The 25,087-nt window shown below is 46.4% G+C and overlaps 1 protein-coding gene and 1 long non-coding RNA gene across 2 annotated transcripts in view; one reads left to right on the top strand and one right to left on the bottom strand.

Moving 5' to 3' along the window:
- Positions 1-2,611, bottom strand: part of LOC143782797 (uncharacterized) — a 37,087-nt gene extending 34,476 nt beyond the window's left edge. Inside the window, exon 1 of the long non-coding RNA XR_013217051.1 lies at positions 2,536-2,611. This is a non-coding gene — a long non-coding RNA (uncharacterized LOC143782797). The remainder of the gene's footprint in view (positions 1-2,535) is intronic.
- Positions 2,612-2,689: 78 nt separating this feature from the next.
- Positions 2,690-16,425, top strand: RPL7 (ribosomal protein L7). The gene is made up of 7 exons (XM_077270653.1): positions 2,690-2,729; positions 5,271-5,373; positions 5,469-5,635; positions 6,367-6,504; positions 6,885-6,994; positions 7,455-7,664; positions 16,367-16,425. The coding sequence occupies exons 1-6, from the start codon at positions 2,716-2,718 to the stop codon at positions 7,661-7,663; spliced, it is 741 nt and encodes a 246-aa protein (XP_077126768.1). The 5' UTR covers positions 2,690-2,715; the 3' UTR covers position 7,664; positions 16,367-16,425.
- Positions 16,426-25,087: the final 8,662 nt, after the last annotated feature.

The raw sequence follows: 25,087 nt of genomic DNA, 5'->3' as shown, positions 1-25,087 counted from the left end.
CTCCTTCTGTTACGTGCCCAGCGCCTGAACTCTGCTAACATTTCTCGCCTGTTGTAAGTTCCCGGTCAGCGAGCACGGCGCATGCCCGAGAAATGTTGGCAGAGCGTAGGCGCCGGGCATGTAACAGGAACACAGGAGGCGGCGCACAGACGCAAGAGGGAGATGATTGACGTCTCGGAGGCGGTTTACACCAGGGGAGAAGACATACCTCCGGGACTCAATAGAGGTATGGCGGGCAATTTATAAAAGTGATTATTTCAGCATTCCTAGGGATACTAAGCATAAGAGCCACCTTTACAGAATGCAGCCTTAGTGCTGCACAAGGTGGCTCTTTTACTTAAAAACGCCCTGGGGGGGTGACAGGTTCCCTTTAACTGTTCACAATAACATTAATTTTGACCAAGGGTGCCCAAACTTTTACATGCCACTGTACAACTGCTATGGCGGCTGTAGACATGCAGATATTAAGCTACGGGTGTTATAACCACTGCGTGAGAAAATGGTCCCTGACGAGAGACATTGGGGGCCACGCTATACGAGTGTGTTTATACATGAGTGCAATCATCGCGGATCCATCATTACAGGAGACTCATCAATAGCGTCTTACACTGTGTTGGCATGCAGTGCCTCGGGCCCGACGTAGAAGCGTCTCTATATGCAAAATGGCCGCCACCTGCCCAGCCGTACCTGCCCATCCGCTCTCCCTTAAAGGACTTCAGTATATGATTTTACATGGTGCGTTCTGCTTTCCTTCCTTCGGCTTTTGCAAGATTCTTTTTTCCGCTGTGGGAACTTGATAGCAGAGCAGCTCGGTTTTTCACTGGCTGATTTTGATCATGCTACATGTACATTTGCTGACATCTGCATTGTAGCAACACTGATAGGGCTGAGGCGTTTCCTTTGTTTTTTCTGGATTGATTTGTAGGGAGAGTTCACCGTACAGCGATTTATGTTACTCACTTATATATCACCATTAATTCCCCAGCACTTTACACACATCATCACTGTCCCCGATGGGGCTCACAATCTACATTCCCTATCAGTATGTCTTTGGAGTGTGGGAGGAAACCGGAGTTCCCTGAGGAAACCCATGCAAACACGGGGAGAACATACAAACTCCTTGCAGATGTTGTCCTTGGTGGGATTTGAGCCCAGGACCCCAGAGCTGCCATGGTATTGTTGCCACAAGAAAGCTGATATCTGTATGACCGATTGCTGGAACGCCCACACTGATCATGAGAACAGCTTGTGTACCCTGTGCGAACGATGAAATCGCTCCCATGTGTGATCGCTGCCCTCCCCGATGCTGGGACCACCTCTGATCAACTGAAAGGGGAGCTGGTGTTGCTGGTTCTTACCTGGCCAGAAGGTGAATGAAGTGTTATTTAAAAGTGACCTCATCTTCTCCACTCGTTTTCTATAGGATTGATGTTGAGATTGGAGCCCAGCTCTCTGCTAGTTTCATCAGTCCCATAGACTTTGAATGGACTGGTGAGAGAATGCTGAGTGCAATGATGCCGAGCCAACAAAACCGCACAGCGCCGGTCTGACCGCAACAAACACTATCTGCGGTATACTGGGTCATTATTAATTTTAGAGTCTTTTTATTACTGTGCTGCAGTTTTTTTTTTTTTAGGGTTACACCACAACCCTAACTCCTCACAGTCCTTCCTGCGCTCCCACACAGAACTGTGCCCTAATGAAGCCTGGCCATGATCGTACACAGGTAAAGGGGCTAGGTGATAACTTGTCGGTCGGCGGGGGTCTCTTTTAGCATGCATTCACTATTGGTGGGCTGCCGCTCATCCCAGGAGCTCCACAGAGCATGAATGGAGGGCGGTCAGTGTCGCCTATCCTGTGGATGCCATGGGTCAGCAACTTATAACCCAACCTCTGGATTACTGAGAAGTTGTCACATTGGAACAACCCCTTTAAGATAAGCAAACAATGCACCGCTTACTGACTTCATGCCATCATTAAAGGGGCGTTCCTACTGCAGCAAGTGCTGGCACATCTCTGGGGTCAGTGCAGTGTCGGTCAGACCCCACACGGTTTATTTGTTGTGATTTTTCCACACAGAAGAAACCCACAAGGTCACACGGGAACAGACTAGAGACGGGTAAAAAATCTTATGTTCAAGTTCAGGAAACTTTCTGCACAGAATAATGTAGGTGAATTCTGCAGCGACTCTTCATACCAGGGGGAGGGTACACGGTTTCCATGGATGAGGTGCTGCCAATCTAATCGACATGAAAGCAGTGATTGGCTGCAGCGGTCACGTGCGCCCTGGTCCGGCAGGGCGGGGGGGCTCAGCCCTATGACATCTGCTATGGAGTAAACACCGAGCAAACACCTGTCAGTCAGTGAAGCTGCAGAGACCCCAGCACCACATTCACTCCGGATACTCTGTACGTAGCAACCAATCAGATCATTTCTTTCAATGTCCAAGTTACACTAACCAAATGAAAGCTGGAATCTGATTGGTTGCTGAGGAAACTTTCTCGCAATCTCTACTACAGACATGCCGCTGATCACCTCGGATCAGTCACCGCGCGCCGTCCCCTGCCATGCACATGCGCCTGAAAGCCCCCTAGTCACTTCCTCCTCTGCGCACGTCATCCTAATGCGCACCCAGCCGCGCAAGGAAATGACGTCACATCGCAGTTGTTAAGTTTCCGTCGCGCATGCGTGTTACCCTCTTTTCCGGTGGTGAAGATGGCGGGGACAGAGTGAGTAAATCATGGCCTCTGATTCATCCGCCGTCATCCTGCAGTTCTGTAGCGATATCGTGTAGTCTGTGCGCCCGCATAGATGGCGGACACTATGGGGACCGCGGGGTGCGCCTTATTGCTGGACTTCACGGCGTCCAGGCTCCGGATTTACCGCTGATGTGTGAACCCGACCACAGCGGCTGGTGCTGCGGCCTGGTGCTGGCTGGGCCCTGCGGCCTGGTGCTGGCTGAGCCCTGCTGGATCCTGCATCCGAGCCACGGTGCGGCCGCCACTGTGCCCAGTCACCCGGGTGCGAGTCCGGGCTGTCAGACTGGGGAGGAGGCGCCCGGTGTACTGCTAGGCCCCTTATATAGGGGTGGTCTGCTGCTCCCTGTATACACACAGCCCCCTTATATAATGTCGGTCTGCTGCTCCCTGTATACACACAGCCCCCTTATATAATGTCGGTCTGCTGCTCCTGTATACACACAGCCCCCTTATATACAGGTGGTCTGCTACTCCCTGTGTACACACAGCCCCCTTATACACAGGTGGTCTGCTACTCCCTGTGTACACACAGCCCCCTTATACACAGGTGGTCTGCTACTCCCTGTATACACACAGCCCCCTTATATAATGTCGGTCTGCTGCTCCTGTATACACACAGCCCCCTTATATAATGTCGGTCTGCTGCTCCTGTATACATACAGCCCTCTTATATACAGGTGGTCTGCTACTCCCTGTATACACACAGCCCCCTTATATAATGTCGGTCTGCTGCTCCTGTATACACACAGCCCCCTTATACACAGGTGGTCTGCTACTCCCTGTATACACACAGCCCCCTTATATAATGTCGGTCTGCTGCTCCTGTATACACACAGCCCCCTTATATAGGGGTGGTCTGCTGCTCCTGTATACACACAGCTCTGTCTGCTGCTCCCTGTATACACACAGCCCCCTTATATAATGTCGGTCTGCTGCTCCTGTATACACACAGCCCCCTTATATAGGGGTGGTCTGCTGCTCCTGTATACACACAGCCCCCTTATATAGGGGTGGTCTGCTGCTCCTGTATACACACAGCTCTGTCTGCTGCTCCCTGTATACACACAGCCCCCTTATATAATGTCGGTCTGCTGCTCCTGTATACACACAGCCCCCTTATATAGGGGTGGTCTGCTGCTCCTGTATACACAGCTCTGTCTGCTGCTCCCTGTATACACACAGCCCCCCCCTTATATAGAGGTGGTCTGCTGCCCCTGTATACACACAGCCCTCTTATATAGGGGTTGTCTGCACCCCGTGTATTCCGAGGCCCCTTATATAACGTCGGTCTGCTGCTCCCTGTATACACAGAGCCCCCCCACATCATTACAGTGATCACTCGAGGACCACCTCCATCCTTGCTCAGACTGCAGGGGCCCACAGATTTTTATATGAGACGTCTCCAGTCACCATCACAGGACGGCTTCAATCTAGTGAATGGGGCTGAATGCAGATTCTGGAAGAGACATTGCACAGGGAGAGATTAAAGGGGACCCGGTGCTCCTCCCTCGTCCTCAGGGTTAGTGGTGATCAGAGGTCTGACCATTACTAGCGACCAGTGATGAGCGGGCATGCTTGGGTGCTAGGGATTTCCTGCATGTCTTGTGCTGTCTAGCTGCCGTGGGGACTTACATATTATTCGAGCACACAGAAAACACTCGGTTAGCACCCGAGCGTGCTCGCTCATCACTAGTCGCGACTAAGGGTCTGACCTCTGATCACCACTAAGCCTCAGAATGAGGGGGGAGCATCGGGTGCCCTTTATTCTCTCCCTTTGCTGTGTCCCTTCCAGGATCTGCATATAAAAATCTGTGGGTCCCTTCAGTCTGAGGATGAGTCGGGTTGGTCATTCCTTGAGTGATCACTGTAATGATGTACTGTTACTAATATAGGAAAATCCCTTTAGTTCTACACATTGGAGTTGTGCAGAAAGTTTTGCGGAATACTGGTTGAGTAGACCCCTCCGTAGAGTGTGGCCGCTAGATGTTAAAATGTGCACATGTTGCGGATTTGCCTCTGGAATTTTTTGTGCGGATCCTGCATCTTTTGGCAGAAAACGCAGGTGCGAATTTCATGCGTTTTTACTCCTGTGGATTTCTATAATGGAATAGGTACAAAAACACTGCAGATCCGCACAAATAAATGACATGCTCCTTCTTTTAGTCCGCATCGTTTTCCGTGCGGAATTTTCCGCACCATTAGCACAGCATTTTTTTTTCCCATTGATTTACATTGTACTGTAAATCACTTGCGGATCTGCAGAGTTTCTGCGCGGAAAAAAATTCTGCGGATCCACAGTAAATCCGCAACGTGTGCCCATAGCCTTATGGCCAAGAATGTGCCTTATCTTCCCGGATTGTGACGTGCTGTACATCTTCTTAGTGCTATAGAAAAGGTGGTTAAGATTCGGCGCCCCCCACAAATGGCGTGCTCATGAGAAGTAACGGGTGTTGTTTGCGTTGCTTTATTTCTTGTGTAAAATGTTACAATAACAAATATCTTCTATTGCAGAGGAAAAAAGTTGCCATCCGTTCCAGAAAGCCTTGTGAAGAAGCGCAAGGCTTATGCAGTTGCCAAGGCCAAAAGGATCAAGAAGGTCCTGAAAGATAAAAAGGTGAGGGGTAATTGCCTGCTGTGTTTAAGGGGGCTGCACATGCCTACAGAGAGCTGCAGTTTGGGAATGTGCTTTACTGTATATTTCCGTGACAGGTCCGTAAGGAAAAAAGGAAGATTATCTACAAGCGGGCAGAGAACTACTACAAGGAGTACAGGCAGATGTACAGGAAGGAGCTACGTATGGCAAGAATGGCCCGTAAAGCTGGAAACTACTATGTCCCTGCCGAGCCCAAATTGGCTTTTGTCATCAGAATTCGCGGGTAAGAATCTGGTAATCTCATGTGGATGTGTCTTCGGGCTATATCCCGTTACTTTAGAGAGCTAAATATTATAAGGGTACATTCACACATTCCTAACTGGATTTTTGCACATGATCTGTCCAGGGCTCTGATGTGGATTTCACTGCAATAGGGTTAAAATCTGCACCGCTGGTTAATTTCTGCAGCGAGTGGATGAGATCTGTAAAATCGTATCCATTTTGCTGTCACTGAAATACAGTGCGGATATTCCACAAGTCTGGAGGAAATTCTGTAGCACATCCGTCCTGAGTGAACCTTCCGTGTGGTCTTCCTGCTGTGGCACTGTGTTTCCTTCTAAGTTTCCCTGACACAGTATTGCAGAGAGTTAGAGCCGGTCCCATTCACTTAAATGAGGCCTATACTCAGCCTCAGCATAGTTGGGCGCCCGGGAGCTCCTCTGTATAGGAAAAATGTAAGCGGTCTCCTGCTGCATTCCAAATATAAGATAGTTAACAGAACTGTGGACTTGGTGTCATAGGGCCAGTGATTTTGTCATCCCGCTGTCGTCTCGTCCTAATGTTTGCATTGTATGGCATTGAGCGCTAAATTCACTTGGTGCCTGCATTTGTTAGTTCACATTACACACAGCTGAATGTTCTCATTTGCCATAATTTGTACTTCTGACAATCCAGATCATGATGTAAACGATCTACATGTCCGTATTAACCTTTATTTATTTATTTTTTCTCCAGTATCAATGGTGTCAGCCCAAAGGTCCGTAAAGTATTGCAACTCCTACGTCTGCGTCAGATTTTCAATGGCACCTTTGTGAAGCTCAACAAGACTTCTATCAATATGCTCCGATTGGTGGAGCCCTACATTGCCTGGGGGTGAGTAATGTGCTGCTGACTTGAAAAAAACAAAAAAAAACACAACCAAAAAACACCCTTCCCATAGCAATAAGAAACAATTCCTCAAGTTGGTGTCCTTTCTGTATAAAATCATTAAAGCTGAACTGTCCCCTGAATATGCTGTAAGGGCCGCTCATTTCAGGGACAGATTGCTGTACTGTTGGTCTGATAAGAGCTATGGACTCTTTAGGGGTTCTCTAGAAGGGAGCCCTGCCGTACATGTTGGTGACTCACGGGCCGGGCTGTGGTTTATCAATGTAGATGTTCGTGGCAGATTGGAAAAAGCAGTATTGGGAGGAGGATGTCTGTTCTTCTGTCTCTTTTGGCTTTTCACGTGACCATTTTGTGTTATATTACAGTTATCCCAATCTGAAGTCAGTGAAGACGTTGATCTACAAGCGAGGTTACCTGAAGATTAAGAAGCAGCGTATTCCTCTGACTCAGAACTCTTACATTGAGCGGCGCCTTGGTATGTTGTGATGTATTCTCCTTAGATCAGTACAGCTACACTAGGTTAGAGTGGAATATTGGTTGAGGGCAGCAGCTGGGGACTAGTAGCCATTGATGTGTTTGTGAGCTGTAACCTGGCTTCTGAAGGCCAGTAATCTGTCCCATCCTGATCTAAAGGGGTTACACAAGATGCAGATTTTGTGCAGCTCTGTGTGAAATCTGCAGTGTAATATAGCACTAGCTAAGGAGATGAGGACTGTTTTTCTGCAGATTCACCCCTTTGTAGTGAAAAGGGTGAAATACATTGAAAAATCTGAATATAATGTATGCAGAAATGCCATGGAAAATCTACATCCGTCCTCAATCTGTGTGCTCCCATGCACTTCGTATGAGGAGTCTATGGAGGGTTGTCTGACCTTATTGTATCAGTCTGCAATGACAATTCTTAAGGCCATACTAAGTTTTTTGCTTCTTATCAGGCAAACATGGCATCATTTGTGTCGAAGATCTGATCCATGAGATCTACACAGTTGGCAAAAACTTCAAAGCTGCAAACAACTTCCTCTGGCCGTTCAAGCTGTCCTCCCCCAGGGGCGGCATGAAGAAGAAAACCACACACTTTGTGGAAGGTGGAGATGCAGGAAACAGGGAAGACCAGATCAACAGACTGATAAAGAGGATGAACTAAGGTGACTAAGGTTATATGTTCTTACGGGCTGGTTTTACAGCACCTCGTGTTTTGGTGGGAGCAGTAGACACGGGCAGCTTCTGTCCGCCGGTAACATCGGTGCGAGTATTGAAGCACAGCCCCCCCATATGATGGCTGTTAGATGCCTTCTAAGGATTGGGCATGCAGGGGGTGGGCGAACTGTCTGCCCCTCACCTGGTGCTGTACAGATGGTATCAGTTGGTGACTTACCAGAAGAAATACCCATTACAATGGAAGTTTTGATACAGAATTTTTGAAAAATTCCAACAAAAAAATAGAAATTAGAAAAGTAAACCCAATCTAAAAGGTCAGATACGGAAAATGTAACTAGTAATGGATATTGAGACCTGCAACTAGGCCGCGGCATATCATGGATGTCAGTATTGTGGCACCACTATTGCCGTGAGCCTCCCGAGGAACTTCATGAGGGAGGGGAAGCTCAGTGAGGCAGTTTACATGTCTGATGCTGCAGATAAGTGACATTTCAATTTGGACGCCCTGTCACTTTATTTTTTCTTTTCAGTTTATGCCCTCATAATGTATATGAATGTGGGTGGTACAAATGATTACTTCCCTTGCGATCATCCTGTGATTTTATCAATCTCTATCTGATCCCCTTGTCCCACCTGATTTAATTACTCTTGGCCTGCCCTCCGGGGTGTTACACCCGTTGTGGGGTGAGTGTATCTGATGGTATTTGTCTTAATGGTGCACAGTAGTGCATATATCGATTGGTCTGCTAGACCCCCCAGCTCCAATTATATTATCTAAGGAAAGCCGTTATCCGGGTCTGCCGTCGGTGAGCGGGGGTGCCATTTTGCATTCACGTTAGGGCGCCAACCTCTGGCAAGGTAGTGACATATTTAGGGATATATTGGGGTGAAAGGGGAAACTGGTAGTTATCACTGTTTCCTTGGGCATTGAACTATTTTCTGTTGTGGTTTGTGAACAGAATTTATCATGGAGGATTAATGGTACCTCCAATACCGGACATCTTCTCCAATGCGTACAATACCCATAGCTAGTATCTGTATCTCCCCGTATAAGATTTGGTTTATATTTGTAATTTCTATTTTTTTTTTTTTTTTGTTGAAATTTAAAAAAAAAAATTATATTAAAAGTTAAATTTTAATGGGTATTCCTTCTGGTAAGCCACTATATATTGACTGGATACTTCTGTTTTATCAGTTGATGAGTCGGATCTCAGTGACCGGATCACATGGACCATTCAGACCTGATGCTGTACTGCAACCACTTCCATTATAGGCTACAGGACAGCCCTTCATATGATCTAACTTCTCTCAGAAGGGGCTATAGCTCTTGTGGAAACACAGATGTAGTATGTAGACACAAAGGATTGATCCAGCTTCTAGTGATTTTTTTTATTTTTTTAAGATTTATTGGGGAAAGTGTAAAAACATGGGAAATGCTAATAAAAAGAAGACCGCTTAGCCGCTGCTATGCTGCATTGTCTTTATTAGCATTTTCCATGTTTTTACACTTTTCTCCAATAAATCTTGAAATATCACTAGACTCTGGATCAATCCTTTTTTTTCCTACATTGGGTTTCATCTAGTCCTGTGGATTCCGTGCCTCCGATCACCTAGGGCATGTGTGAGCTAGTCTTTGCTTATTTTCAATAGATCTAGCGTGTATTGCTTCTTATTCAGTGTTTTGTTGATGCCTCCGTGTTTGGTCACAAATGGTGGCGGCTACATGCACATTACATTCATCAAAAAGTTAATTTCAACTGTAGGAGAAAGTGACTGCTTAGCTGAGCAGAGGCTGCCCAGACTGGCGCTGTACATCTCCATCTGCTGGAACACAAGTCCTCAGGTGCCTCTCAGAATGGAGCTGGGGTGCCGCAGGCTGGTCCTCCGGCAGCGGCTGCACTCGGCTGTCTTGTCCATCTATGTAATAGGCAGCCGTAATGAGTGGGTTACCACTTTCTTGGAGACTGCTTTGGGTGACGGATGCAGTATATTTGTGGTGCCATGTACTCGGTGCAGGGATCGCGTGGGCATCGTTGTGACATTATAACAGCTGACACCCGGCTGCACACGTCTTTCACACACACCTTGTTGGGGGTCTTCACTGGCCTGATTTACAGGAATTACACCTGGCTTGAGGTGCAGCCAATAGAGATCTGGGGCTGTGACCAATTTCTGTTTTTTAGAAGGAGAATTCACCCGACAAAACAGTCGGCGGCCAGCCTATGGCGTCAAGCAGCCAAATACTGTATTGTTAGGGGGGTTGGGCAGGATTGGCTTTAGTTCTACATTAATTTGGGCATAAGCTGCATTATGGGCACAACAACAGTTTTGCTCCTTTATTGTTCAGCCAATTGAAATACCTGACAAATGTATTCTACAAAAAGAAATCTTATAATCTAATAACGTGCAAAAAAATACAGTCCAGCAAGGATAGATACAAAAAAGTAGTTAACTTTGGTGCACACTGCCACCTTAGACATTGCTGTAGATCCACGGGAGCTGCCATGCTGAGACACTGCATGGAGGAACAGGATGCCCATACCAGAGATTGTGTGAATACAGCTCTAAGAAGCACTCGATCCCCCTCTCCAATCAAAGTACTTACTGTTGCTCATGTTACGTTTCTACCCAGTTAATTCTTTTTTTTTTTTTTTTTGCTATATGTAGAAACAGGAAGCCTCTTGTCCCTGCAGAAATCATCTCCCTCTTCAACTCCTTCCCCTGCAGAGACTTTTTTGCATTGACTGAAGACTCGTGTAGGGATAAGAGACTTCCTGTTTCTACATAGACAGAGCGCCTTACGTTCTATCTAACCAGTAGCAGCCGCCATCACCTATATAGATGGGAGGAGCTAGAGACAGGGCTCCTCCCTTCTATCTAACCAGTAGCAGCCGCCATCACCTATATAGATGGGAGGAGCTAGAGACAGGGCTCCTCCCTTCTATCTGACCAGTAGCAGCCGCCATCTCCTATATAGATGAGAGGAGCTAGAGACAGAGCTCCTTACCTTCTATCTGACCAGTAGCAGCCGCCATCTCCTATATAGATGAGAGGAGCTAGAGACCGAGCTCCTTACCTTCTATCTAAGGCTAGGTTCTCATAACGTTAATGCAGCCCTTTCAACACATGCGTTAAACGGGCTGCGTTAACACATGTGCCAAAATTCGATTGCGCTAGTGCAGATAAGAGCTAGCAGATGCTCTATCTGCGCTAGCAGTGACGGACCCGGAAACGCTGCAGCCCGCGTCCCAGGGTCCGTCACTCAATGGCGGCACATCGCTAGCGCACGCCCGAAATAGTTTAATGGCAGTGTTAACGGACTGTGTTACAGAGTTATGCCGCTGTGTAACGCAGTCCATCTAACGGACTGCCAGAACGTTATGTGAACCTAGCCTAACCAGTAGCACCCACCATCTCCTATATAGATGGGAGGAGCTAGAGACAGAGCTCCTTACCTTCTATCTAACCAGTAGCACCCACCATCTCCTATATAGATGGGAGGACCTAGAGACAGAGCTCCTTACCTTCCATCTAACCAGTAGCACCCACCATCTCCTATATAGATGGGAGGAGCTAGAGACAGGGCTCCTTACCTTCTATCTAACCAGTAGCAGCCGCCATCTCCTATATAGATGGGGGAGCTAAAGACAGAGCTCCTTAACCTTCTATCTAAGGCTAGGTTCTCATAACGTTAATGCAGCCCGTTCAACACATGTGTTAAACGGGCTGCGTTAACACATGTGCTAAAATTCGATTGCGCTAGTCACTCAATGGCGGCACATCGCTAGCGCACGCCCGAAATAGTTTAATGGCAGTGTTAACGGACGGTGTTACAGAGTTATGCCGCTGTGTAACACTGTCCATCTAACGGACTGCCAGAACGTTATGTGAACCTAGCCTAACCAGTAGCAGCCACCATCTCCTATATAGATGGGAGGAGCTAGAGACAGAGCTCCTTACCTTCTATCTAACCAGTAGCAGCCACCATCTCCTATATAGATGGGAGGAGCTAGAGACAGAGCTCCTTACCTTCTATCTAACCAGTAGCACCCACCATCTCCTATATAGATGGGAGGAGCTAGAGACAGGGCTCCTTACCTTCTATCTAACCAGTAGCAGCCGCCATCTCCTATATAGATGGGAGGAGCTAGAGACAGCTCCTTACCTTCTATCTAACCAGTAGCAGCCGCCATCTCCTATATAGATGGGAGGAGCTAGAGACAGGGCTCCTTACCTTCTATCTAACCAGTAGCACCCACCATCTCCTATATAGATGGGAGGAGCTAGAGACAGGGCTCCTTACCTTCTATCTAACCAGTAGCAGCCGCCATCTCCTATATAGATGGGAGGAGCTAGAGACAGCTCCTTACCTTCTATCTAACCAGTAGCACCCACCATCTCCTATATAGATGGGAGGAGCTAGAGACAGGGCTCCTTACCTTCTATCTAACCAGTAGCAGCCGCCATCTCCTATATAGATGGGAGGAGCTAGAGACAGCTCCTTACCTTCTATCTAACCAGTAGCAGCCGCCATCTCCTATATAGATGGGAGGAGCTAGAGACAGAGCTCCTTACCTTCTATCTAACCAGTAGCACCCACCATCTCCTATATAGATGGGAGGAGCTAGAGACAGAGCTCCTTACCTTCTATCTAACCAGTAGCACCCACCATCTCCTATATAGATGGGAGGACCTAGAGACAGAGCTCCTTACCTTCTATCTAACCAGTAGCACCCACCATCTCCTATATAGATGGGAGGAGCTAGACAGGGCTCCTTACCTTCTATCTAACCAGTAGCAGCCGCCATCTACTATATAGATGGGAGGAGCTAGAGACAGCTCCTTACCTTCTATCTAACCAGTAGCAGCCGCCATCTCCTATATAGATGGGAGGAGCTAGACAGCTCCTTACCTTCTATCTAACCAGTAGCAGCCGCCATCTCCTATATAGATGGGAGGAGCTAGAGACAGGGCTCCTTATCTTCTATCTAACCAGTAGCAGCCGCCATCTCCTATATAGATGGGAGGAGCTAGAGACAGAGCTCCTTACCTTCTATCTAACCAGTAGCACCCACCATCTCCTATATAGATGGGAGGAGCTAGAGACAGAGCTCCTTACCTTCTATCTAACCAGTAGCATCCACCATCTCCTATATAGATGGGAGGAGCTAGAGACAGGGCTCCTTACCTTCTATCTAACCAGTAGCACCCACCATCTCCTATATAGATGGGAGGAGCTAGAGACAGCTCCTTACCTTCTATCTAACCAGTAGCAGCCGCCGTCTGCTATATAGATGGGAGGAGCTAAATTTGATTTTACCTAAAAAATGAGTGACTGATCAGTCCTGGAAGCGAAAGAAGTGGATTTCCCTGATAAATTGTTTTTCAAAGTTGCTTATTTTCATGTGTACTATTGATTTATTGAACAGTACATTAACATTTTAAGTGCACCTTCCCACTGACTCGTTTTCTCTAGATCTCCATTTTATCTTCTTTAACCCCTTTCTGCCATCGGACAGAATAGTACGTCTGATGGCAGAACCCCCGCTATGGTGTGAGCTCCGGCGGTGAGCCTGCATCAAAGCTGGGACATGTCAGCTGTTTTGAACAGCTGACATGTGTCCACAATAGGCGTGGGTGGAATCACGATTAACTAGTTAAATGCCGCTGTCAAACTCTGACAGGGGCATTTAAGAAGCGCTTCCAGTCATCGGCTGGAAATGCACGCACCGCTGACCCCCGTCACGTGATCGGGGTCAGCGGTGCGTCGGCATGACAACCAGAGGTCTCCAGCAGACCTCTATGGTTGTAGATGCCAGATTGCAGTCGGCGCTCATAGCAATGCTGTAAGGGTATGTGTCCAAAGCCTGAAGCAAACCTGAACGTGGTCAGGATTTTATGCAGGTAAAATGCACCTGAGGTCACTGGCAGGTCACCTGCGGTGTTCCTGCGTGTTTTGCTCATTGTAGCAACATGCTGCATTCTGTAAAAACGCACCGCATGTGCGTTTTTGCGGGAAAAACGCATGCGTTTTTTAATGCACAGTGGAGACGGGATTTCATTAAATCCCCTCCACTATGCTGTAACATCTGGACGCTGCGTTTTTGACGCTGCGGCTCAACGCTGCGTCAAAAACGCAGCGTTTCCTGAACATGGACACATACCTTTATTCTGCTACATAGCTGATCTGAGCATCGCTCCTATGTAGCAGAGCCGATCAGGCTATGCCAGCTTCTAGTCTCCCATGGAGGCTATTGAAGCATGGCAAAGGTTTAAAAACAAAAAAGTTTTTTAAAATATGAAAAAATATAAAAGTTTAAATCACCCCCCTTTTGCCCCATTCAAAATAAAACAATAAAATAAATCAAACATAGACATATTTGGTATCGCCGAGTTCAGAATCGCCCGATCTATCAATAAAAAAAAAAAGGATTAACCTGATTGCCAAACATCGTCGTGAGAAAAAAATTAAAACCGCCAGAATTACGTTCTGGTCGCCGTGACATTCCATTAAAATGCAATAATGGGCGATCAAAAGAACGTATCTGCACCAAAACGGTATTATTAAAAACGTCAGCTCGGCACGCAAAAAATAAGCCCTCACCCAACCCAATATCACGAAAAATGGAGACGCTGCGTGTATCGGAAAATTGCAATTTTTTTTTTTTTTTAAGCAAAGTTTTTGTTTTTTATACCACTTAGACCCCAAACATGTCTAGGCTATTTTTTATCTATGAACCTGTACTGACCCGGCGAATCATAATATCAGGTCAGTTTTAGCATTTAGTGAACCTAGCAAAAAAGCCAAACAAAAAACAAGTGTGGGATTGCACTTTTTTTGCAATTTCAAGGCGCTTAGATTTTTTTTTCCCATTTTCTCGTACATGACATGGTAAAACCAATGATATCGTTCAAAAGTACAACTCGCCCGCAAAAAGTAAGCCCTCACATGGCCACATTGACGGAAAATTAAAAAAGTTATGGCTCTGGGAAGGAGGGGAGCGAAAAACGAAAATGCAAAACCGAAAAGCTCCGGGGCTTAATAGACATAAGTGGAAAACCAAGCAGGTAGGAAGATGCACTTAAATATTTGGCCCCGCTATGATGCACTGAGCACCTGTAAAATGTTGTATTCTGTAGTATATAGCAGTTGAACGAGATCCTGTGGAAGCGGTCTTCTTTCCGTCGGGTACAAACATGCTTCGCCTTCTATGTAGGGAGTCTGAAGCCGGACTCCTTACATAGAAGGCAGAGCCTGTTTGTTTTCTTTTCCCATCTAGAGCTGCTTTCCTTATCGCTGTATACATAGCCCTGAACAAGAGTCCTCTGATCGCTGGGTGTAGGGTGGGAGCAGCCACTTGTTGCTTTCCAGTGTCCTGCGTACCCAATGTTAAAGGGAATCTGTCACCCCAAAATTCGGCTATAAGCTGCGGCCACCGGCATCAGGGGCTTATCTACAGCATTCTGTAATGCTGTAGATAAGCCCCCGATGTATCCTGAAAGAGAAGAAAAACAAGTTAGATTATACTCACCCAGGGGTGGTCCAGTCCGATGGGCGTCACAGGTCTGGGTCCGGTGCCTCCCATCCTCTTACGATTACGTCCTCTTCTTGTCTTCCTGCCGCGGCGTCTGCGCACTGCAGTACTTTGCTCTGTCCTCAACAGGGCAGATAAAGTACACCTGTGCCGGAGCCCCGGCAGGAAGAGGACGTCATCCTATGAAGATGGGAGGCGCTAGACCTGGACCTGTGACACCCATCAGACCGGACCGCCCCTGGGTGAGTATAATCTAACTTGTTTTTCTTCTCTTTCAGGATACATCGGGGGCTTATTTACAGCATTACAGAATGCTGTAGATAAGCCCCTGATGCCGGAGGCCGCAGCTTATAGCTGAATTTTGGGGTGACAGATTCCCTTTAAAGATAAATACGCAGGACGCATGCGGAAGTAGGCGGGGCTTAACGGAGGACGTGCGCAGCCCTCAGCAAAGCCCCCCGAACGCAAATGTGAACTTAGCCTAACCCACGTGCAGAAAGTGTCAGGAACGGGTGTAATCGGCTTGATCTTGAAGTGGTTGCATACTATTGTTACCTGATCTTCTCTGTGCATGTAAAAATACATTTGGATTCATTACAACTATTGCACGTTTTACCTTCTTCAGCCTCTGAGTTTGTCAGTGAGCTTTAGAGAGGAACCCTTTTTTTTTTTTTTTTCTCCTGTGCTGACAACTGAAGAAATTGTCATATTTGTGACGTGATTACTGTTGCTATTATTTTTGTATTTAGAATCTGTTCCTGGTTTTACGCTTAAAAAATGGGACAAAAAACCCCATGCAAATTGGTGACCAAATACTCAAGGGTGGATGTGACTTCGTGTCTCACACAAGTGCTGTATACTCGGTGGTGACCACACGCTGGATATATTGCGTTACAGCAAAAATACCTGGCAGCAGCATTCACCTTTTTACACTCAGAGTTGTAATAAATCTGTGTATAACGTGGGTTAAAGGGTTATTCCGACTCCAGTTCATGTCTAAGACTGGAATAACGCGACCATGCGCTGGTCACAGGAGGTGGCAGACATCGCCCAGCATCACTGTTTAGCATTTAACTACATGGTATCGCTGTCTGTAAAGTGTAGACTTTATATCCTTGTGCTTTTTTTTTAATTCTCTGCTTTTTGTCTTTTAGGTTTCCTATGGAGGCATCGCACTCTGGTCACATAACAATAAATCCATTTATAAAACCTGCATGGTCTGTCGTAATTTTACCTCCAAGTTGCTGGCTGTTGACTTTTACCAGCTACAAAGGAAGATTTTATACAGCAGTGTAACCTCTTCCCACAAAATGACGACTGTACATCAAGATGGCAAGTGATTTAGTGCAGTATAACGTAGTTATGTCAGAGGGATGACAGTAGTTGTGCTGTTGGCACCCGCCGCAGGCCAAGGCTGTGGGCACCCGCAGCAGGCAAAGGCTGTTGGCACCCGCAGCAGACCAAGGCTGTTGGCACCCGCCGCAGACCAAGGCTGTTGGCACCCGCCGCAGCTTTGCAAAACTAGTTTAAATCTAATAAATGATCTGTAAAACCATAAGAAAATAGACAACTATGCAAGGATAAGTCACCGTAGCAAGTATCACATATGTCTGTAATGCCAAATATTTAGCACTAGATGGTGGCCCGATTCTAACGCATCGGGTATTCTAGAATATGTATGCGTAGTTTATAGCACAGGCCACGTAGTACATTGCGCAGGCCACGCAGTACATTGCGCAGCCCACGCTGTACATTGCGCAGCCCACGCTGTACATTGCGCAGCCCACGCTGTACATTGCGCAGCCCACGCTGTACATTGCGCAGCCCACGCTGTACATTGCGCAGCCCACGCTGTACATTGCGCAGCCCACGCTGTACATTGCGCAGCCCACGCTGTACATTGCGCAGCCCACGCTGTACATTGCGCAGCCCACGCTGTACATTGCGCAGCCCACGCTGTACATTGCGCAGCCCACGCTGTACATTGCGCAGCCCACGCTGTACATTGCGCAGCCCACGTTGTATAGTCACGTTGTATATTACCCAGCCACGTAGTATATAGCAATGTGGGCATCATATTCCTGTTAAAAATAGAAATAAAATAAAAAAGAGTTATATACTCACCTTCCGGCGAAGTGGTTACCGACGCTGCTGGTGCGCACCGGTCCCAAGAGTGCATTGCGGTCTCGTGAGATGATGACGTAGCGGTCTCGCAGCATGGAGCGGTCAGCGTCGCGAGCGGTAAAGGCCTGTTGTCGATCAGGGGGCCGACGGACAGTGAGTATATAACGATTTTTTTTATTTTTAACATTAGATCGTTTTACTATTCATGCCGCATAGGCAGCATGAATAGCAAAAAGTTGGTCACACAGGGTTAATAGCAGCGGTAACGGAGTGCATTACACCGCGGCATAACGCGGTCCGTTACCGCTGCCAGTAACCCTGTGTTAGGGCAGACTGGAGGGGTGTATGCGGGCGCCGGGCAGTGAGTGCGGGGAGTAAGGAGCGGCCATTTTCTTCCGGACTGTGCGCGTCGCTGATTGGTCGCGGCAGCCATGACAGGCAGCTGCCGAGACCAATCAGCGAACGAATAACCGTTACAGACAGAAGGACAGACGGAAGTACCCCTTAGGCAATTATATAGTAGATAAATGTGGTAGACCAATTACACAGCGGAAATGGAGAGACTCCGCTGTTGTACCCCAACACCAATGATGAACACCAGTGACTGCTACGGATTATACTTTATAACTAGAGTTGAGCAAATTTTTCAAAATTCTGTTCCGATTATGATTGTCAGCGAATATTGGTGTTGCAATATTCACCGAACGTCATTAGAGTCAATGGGAGTAGAAATTACCGAATGTTTGGAACCGATCGTCAAACAGAAATTTGGCACGAATATGGCAAATTCAGATTCGGCAACCGATTATGAACATATTTGCTCAACTCTGCTTATAACCACTGCAGCCATAGAATAGACCTTAACACCTCTTATTGCACAGCAGAGGTGTGGTGATAGCCGCTGCCACAACCACCATGAGGATGGCTGCAGACCAATAACCTCGCATGTGCTTAACCCCTTCACGACATGCGCCGTACTAGTACAGCGCATGTCGTGTCTCCCCCTTTGATGTGGGCTCCGGCGCTGAGCCCACATCAGTCGCAACGTGTCAGCTGACATGTGCACGCAATAGCGGCAGATGGAATCGTGATCCACCCGTCGCTATTAACTAGTTAAATGCCACTGTGAAACGCTGACAGCGGCATTTAACTACCGCTTCCGGCCATCGGTCTGGAAATGCGCTCATTGCCGACCCCCATCATGTGATCGAGGGTCAGCAATGCGTCGACATGACAACCTGAGGTCTCCTTGAGACCTCTGGTTGTTGATGGTCGGCTTGCTGTGAGCACCACCCTGTGGTCAGCGCTCATAGCAAGCCAGTAATTCAGCTGCATAGGAGCGATCTGATGATGCAGTTGTGCCAGCTTCTAGTCTCCCATGGAGGCTATTGAAGCATGGCAAAAGTAAAAAAAAAATGTTTTAAAAAATAAAAAAATAGTTTAAATCGCCCCCCCTTTACGCCCATTCAAAATAAAACAATAAAAAAAATCAAACCTACACATATTTGGTATCGCCGGGTTCAGAATTGCCCGATATATCAATTTAAAAAAAGGATTAACCCGATCGCTAAACGGCGCTTAGATAAAAAAATAACCTAGACATGTTAGGTGTCTATGAACTCGTAATGACGTGGAGAATCATACTGGCAGGTCAGTTTTAGCATTTAGTGAACCTAGCAAAAAAGCCAAACAAAAAACAAATGCGGGATTGCACTTTTTTTGCAATTTCACCACACTTGGAATTTTTTTTTCCCGTTTTCTAGTACAAGACATGGTAAAACCAATGGTGTAGTTCAAACGTACAACTCGTCCTGCAACACATAAGCCCTCACATGGCCATATTGACGGAAAAATAAAAGTGTTATGGCTCTGGGAAGGAGGGGAGCGAAAATGCAAAAACTAAAAAGTCTTGAAGGGGTTAATAACACAGGCCTGTTCCTTCACTGGTCTACACCCTGATTAGACCATCTTACTGTACCACAAGGAGTCCTGCAGGACTGAGGTTTTGGATTGTTTGAAGATCAGACCAATCCCTTAATATGTATAAATGAGCAGAACATTGGGAGGCTTATACACTACACACCCAGGAGCCCACAGACGTCTATTCTAAAGCCTTAAATCGCTAGGCCTCAAGCAAGGGGCTGGACACTATGGAAATATATTGTCTGGCCGGTAACATCCCCGGTCATGACCAACGTTGGGTCATCCTCAGAACCCCTGATAGGGAAGCGTGGATCATCACTCCTGTGGTCCTGATGTTAATGACACGGGGAGTCTGGACTCTGGAACTGATGAAATGGCCTAAATAAATGCCCCTACCATTGGTCGTGTCATATATACATGCAAATAAATGAGGGCCCAGCATGAGAGCCTTTAAATGGTGTCTGTACAACCGTACTGCAGCGGAGACGGGATCATCCTCTATAGAAAAGATTTCCTTCCAATCAGAGGGAGATTCTCTACAGTGAGGGCAGTGGAACCATGGGTTCTTAACTGTAAGAGTAGTGAATATGGGACCTTCTACCACATGAAGGTGTGCTGTTGATCCATGCTAAAAAATACAAAGTGGGCCTAGATGCCTTCTTTGAATATAATATTACAGGTCATGGGACTATTCACATAGCTGTAATTAGAACTGTATTTAAAGAAACTCGGTTTACCTTGGTGTATGCATGATGCAGCTTGTAATGACAAGTGCCCCTCCCCCCACTAGCATTTCCACATGCCTTCGAAGAGGTGGGCGCCTGTCATTACAAGCTACATCCATCCACCAAGGTAAACGAGAGTTTCTTTACATACGGTTCTAATTACATGATTAACTCACCACTAGATTTCAGGTTACCGGTATATGTGAGCATGGTTTGAACATATATCTCCTGGCCAGGGGAGAAAGCAAAGGAAAGTATACGGACAGGACAGCAGGCTATCGCAGATGCTGGTTTCTGTGAGATAAAACATGTTTAGAACCGGCAGGGTAATGTTTTACCTCCCAGAAAGAATAAGCTGCGAACCGCTGCTCATGCATCCTGAAGTGTCTACCACCTGAACACTTTGCAGGTTTTGTGGTTATCTAAAAGACATCATGTGCATATATCCTAAAAGTGCCCATACTCTTGAAATTCACATTAGGTTAAAGTTGTTTGAGCCTGGAAATATTGACAAGTTCGGTTGACATTGTTTGATAGCCCCTGACATGATTGTTGGGAGAGATAAGGATCTGGCATGTTTGTTTTCAGATTTCCGATACTTCTCTATGCACTAAGTGCTGCCATTAGTAGCGTAGCTACCGGGGATGGGGGCAGAGGGTGTGGTCGCACGGGCCCTGTACTTTGTACTTGTTCATGACTAAGGGTGCTATGTCACCAGAAACGCGTAGATAGTGTTTTTAATTATATTGTGCTGTTGTTTTATCCTCTATTTTTTGATATGAAGTGAATAAAGTACCAAGATTTTGCTTTTTCACCACCTCGTTGAGCTGGATTTTTTTCTATTTCCTGCATTCCTCACGCCTTGACACAGTGTTTCCGTGCTCCGAGCCTCCAGGGACTACAACTATGGTGAGCTGGATTTTTTCTTTTGACTTTGAGGGGCCCACCCGGAGCTACACTACTGCTAATTATCAGCATGCACAGCGTGCCGATACAGTTCTCTGTGGCAGAGCAACTAGACACGTCTCGTATGTTCTCCCCGTGTTTGCTTGGGTTTCCTCCGGGTTCTCCGGTTTCCTCCCACATTCCAAAAGACATACTGATAGGGAATCTAGATTGTGAGCCCCATTGGGGACAGCGATGATAATGTGTGCAAAACTGTAAAGCGCTGCGGAATATGTTAGCGCTATATAAAAATAAAGATTATTATCTCCCTGCACTGCCATGAGGCCGCTAGGGGGCTCCTGTGCCTTTAACTGTATCAGCTGGATGCAGATACAGTTGAAAGCAAGGATGAAAGAGGGAGTGTGACACTTCCTCTCCCATTATTCCCCCCACTGCTCCTAAAAATATTTGGACTGTTAAAATGTTAAAAACCTAAAGAGAAGAACTGTAATAAGTTATCCATGCAGCGTGTAGGCGTGTGTTCACAATGGCCACTAAACAGACAAAACACAAGATAAAAACAAAATGAGCAAATATCCTGCAGTAAATAAATAGCAATAGTGCATGAAAATAACGTAGAGTACTTGGTTAACATAATTTTGATTTAAAAAAAATGTAAAAGCCACCCGCTTCAAGAAAGCTTGTCGCGTGCAGCTGACCAGTGTCTCGATGGACTGTGACATGGCGGGTGATTGCTGCCCCACGATTAGCACTGCTCCTAAGGTATTAGAGGAGGATTGGGAAAAGCACAGGAATCATGAGGAAGGTGAATGCATGCAGCTGACCAGTTGAGGGAAAGTGCTATTGTCAAGAATATGCAGCCGGAGGGTCACACAAAACCCACCATTGTTACCACTTTGGTACAGATAATACCGGAATGATCACACACATCCCATGGATGATCTGGATGAGACCGCGGCTGCTTTCACTATATCAGGCTGGTTATTGGGGAAGGCTATGTGCACACATTGCGGATTCGCAGCTGTTTTCCATGAGTTTACAGTACAATGTAAACCTATGGAAAACAAAATCTGCAGTGCACATGCTGCGGAAAAAAATGCACGGAAACGCTGCGTTGTTTATTCTTCAGCATGATCATTCTTTGTTCGGATTCCGCAGCAGTTTACATCTGCTCCATTATAGGAATCCGCAGGTGTAAAACCGCAGTTGGAATCCGCATAAAATCCGTGGTAAACCTGCAGGTAAAACGCAGTGTTTTTTTACCTGAGGATTTTTTAAAACAGGTGCGGAAGCATCCGCAGAGGTTCATTCTACGTGTCCACATACCCTGAGAGTATTGTAGGTACACATCTGATTCCAACGCATGGAATATTTATACACTGCTCAAAATAATAAAGGGAACACTTACACAACAGAATATAACTCCAACTAAGTCAAAGTTCTCTGAAATTAAACTGTCCACTTAGGAAGCAACACTGTTTGACAATCAATTTCACATGCTGTTGAGAAAATGGAATAGACAACAGATGGAAATTATTGGCAATTATCAAGACACTCAATAAAGGAGTGGTTCTGCAGGTGGGGGGACCACAGACCACATCTCAGTACCAATGCTTTCTGGCTGATGTTTTGGTCACTTTTGAATGCTGATTGTACTTTCACACTCGTGGTAGCATGAGACGGATTCTGCAACCCACACAAGTGGCTCAGGTAGTGCAGCTCATCCAGGATGGCACATCAATGCAAGCTGTGGCAAGAAGGTTTGCTGTGTCTGTCAGCGTAGTGGCCAGAGGCTGGAGGTGCTACCAAAAGATGCAGAGGGGGCCGTAGGAGGGCACCAACCCAGCAGCAGGACCGCTACCTCAGCCTTTGTGCAAGAAGCACTGCCAGAGCCCTGCAAAATGACCTCCAGCAGGCCACAAATGTGCATGTGTCTGCACAAATGGCTAAAAACCGATTCCATGAGGATGGTCTGAGTGTCCAACATCCACAGATGGGGTTGTGCTCACAGCCCAACACCGTGCAGGACGCTTGGCATTTGCCACAGAACACCAGAAGCACAAGTGACAGAGTCTGGAGATGCCGTGGAGAGCGATCTGCCTGCAACATCCTTCAGCATGACAGGTTTGGCACTAGGTCAGTAATGGTGTGGGGTGGCATTTCTTTGGAGGGCTGCACAGCCCTCCATGTGCTCGCCAGAGGTAGCCTGACTGCTATTAGGTACCAAGATGAGATCCTCAGACCCCTTGTGAGAACATATGCTGGTGCGGTTGGCCCTGGGTTCCTCCTAATGCAGGACAATGCCAGACCTCATGTGGCTAGAGTGTGTCAGCAGTTCCTGCAAGATGAAGGCATTGAAGCTATGGACTGGCCCACCCAGACCTGAATCCGATTGAACACATCTGGGACATCATGTCTCGCAGCAATGTCACTTTGCACCACAGACTGTCCAGGAGTTGGCGGATGCTTTAGTCCGGGTCTGGGAGGAGATCCCTCAGGAGCATGCCCAGGCGTTGTAGGGAGGTCATACAGGCACGTGGAGGCCACACACACTACTGAGCATCATTTCCTCGTCTTGAGGCATTTCCACTGAAGTTGGATCAGCCTGTAACTTCAGTTTCCACTTTGATTTTGAGCATCATTCCAACTCCAGACCTCCATGGGATATTATTTGTGATTTACGTTGACCATTTTTATGCTTTATTCTCAACACATTCCACTATGTAATGACTAAAGATTTACAACAGGAATATTTCATTCAATGATATCTAGGATGTAGGATTTTAGTGTTCCCTTTATTTTATTGAGGAGTGGGTATATATACCACGTCACAGTCACTGCCAGCAGTGCAATAACTAAAAAGAACCACCAGCTGCCACACCAATCATGTATACAGACTGATTGGACACGTGTTACAGGTAGCGTATGGCTTCAGGGTTGCGGTTTACAGAGCAAGAGGAACAAAGCAATTATATTTTATATTTAATCCAGAAAGATAGGCAGTGTTTACAAAAATATACAAGACTAGCTGAAGAACTCGGGCATAGTAATTAACTGGCTAGTTATAACAAATTATAATGATTATATTGCACATAAAAACATTTCACATCATATATTCAACACTACAGATTTGCAACACAAATTAGACAAATGATTACCCAAGTATTAATAGTATTTTATTTTCAACTCATTCAAGAGCCTTTTCATTGTCGCCTCACTCCTCTCATTTTCACCTCACTCCTCTCTTCCCCTCACACAAGCACAGCAACTTCCTGTTATGAGCACAGCAGTGTAATCATGAGGCTCCTCCATTTCCCTTGACGTCATTTCTCACAGGAGCAATTCCATTCTAGACACGACGGAGCTAGATGTGGCCTGTACTGGCAGGGGCTTGATACATACACACACATATACTCAGCTTTATATATACAGGTCCTTCTCAAAAAATTAGCATATAGTGTTAAATTTCATTATTTACCATAATGTAATGATTACAATTAAACTTTCATATATTATAGATTCATTATCCACCAACTGAAATTTGTCAGGTCTTTTATTGTTTTAATACTGATGATTTTGGCCTACAACTCCTGATAACCCAAAAAACCTGTCTCAATAAATTAGCATATTTCAACCGTCCAATCAAATAAAAGTGTTTTTTAATAACAAACAAAAAAACCATCAAATAATAATGTTCAGTTATGCACTCAATACTTGGTCGGGAATCCTTTGGCAGAAATGACTGCTTCAATGCGGCGTGGCATGGAGGCAATCAGCCTGTGACACTGCTGAGATGTTATGGAGGCCCAGGATGCTTCAATAGCGGCCTTAAGCTCATCCAGAGTGTTGGGTCTTGCGTCTCTCAACTTTCTCTTCACAATATCCCACAGATTCTCTATGGGGTTCAGGTCAGGAGAGTTGGCAGGCCAATTGAGCACAGTAATACCATGGTCTGTAAACCATTTACCAGTGGTTTTGGCACTGTGAGCAGGTGCCAGGAAGCATGAAGTGCTCCAAAATCTCCTGATAGCTAGCTGCATTGACCCTGCCCTTGGTGAAACACAGTGGACCAACACCAGCAGCTGACATGGCACCCCACACCACTGACTGTGGGTACTTGACACTGGACTTCAGGCATTTTGGCATTTCCTTCTCCCCAGTCTTCCTCCAGACTCTGGCACCTTGATTTCCGAATGA

Source organism: Ranitomeya variabilis, chromosome 6 (genome assembly GCF_051348905.1).
Source record: "Ranitomeya variabilis isolate aRanVar5 chromosome 6, aRanVar5.hap1, whole genome shotgun sequence".
NCBI lineage: Eukaryota > Metazoa > Chordata > Amphibia > Anura > Dendrobatidae > Ranitomeya > Ranitomeya variabilis.
This window is presented reverse-complemented; position numbering and strand designations above follow the sequence as displayed.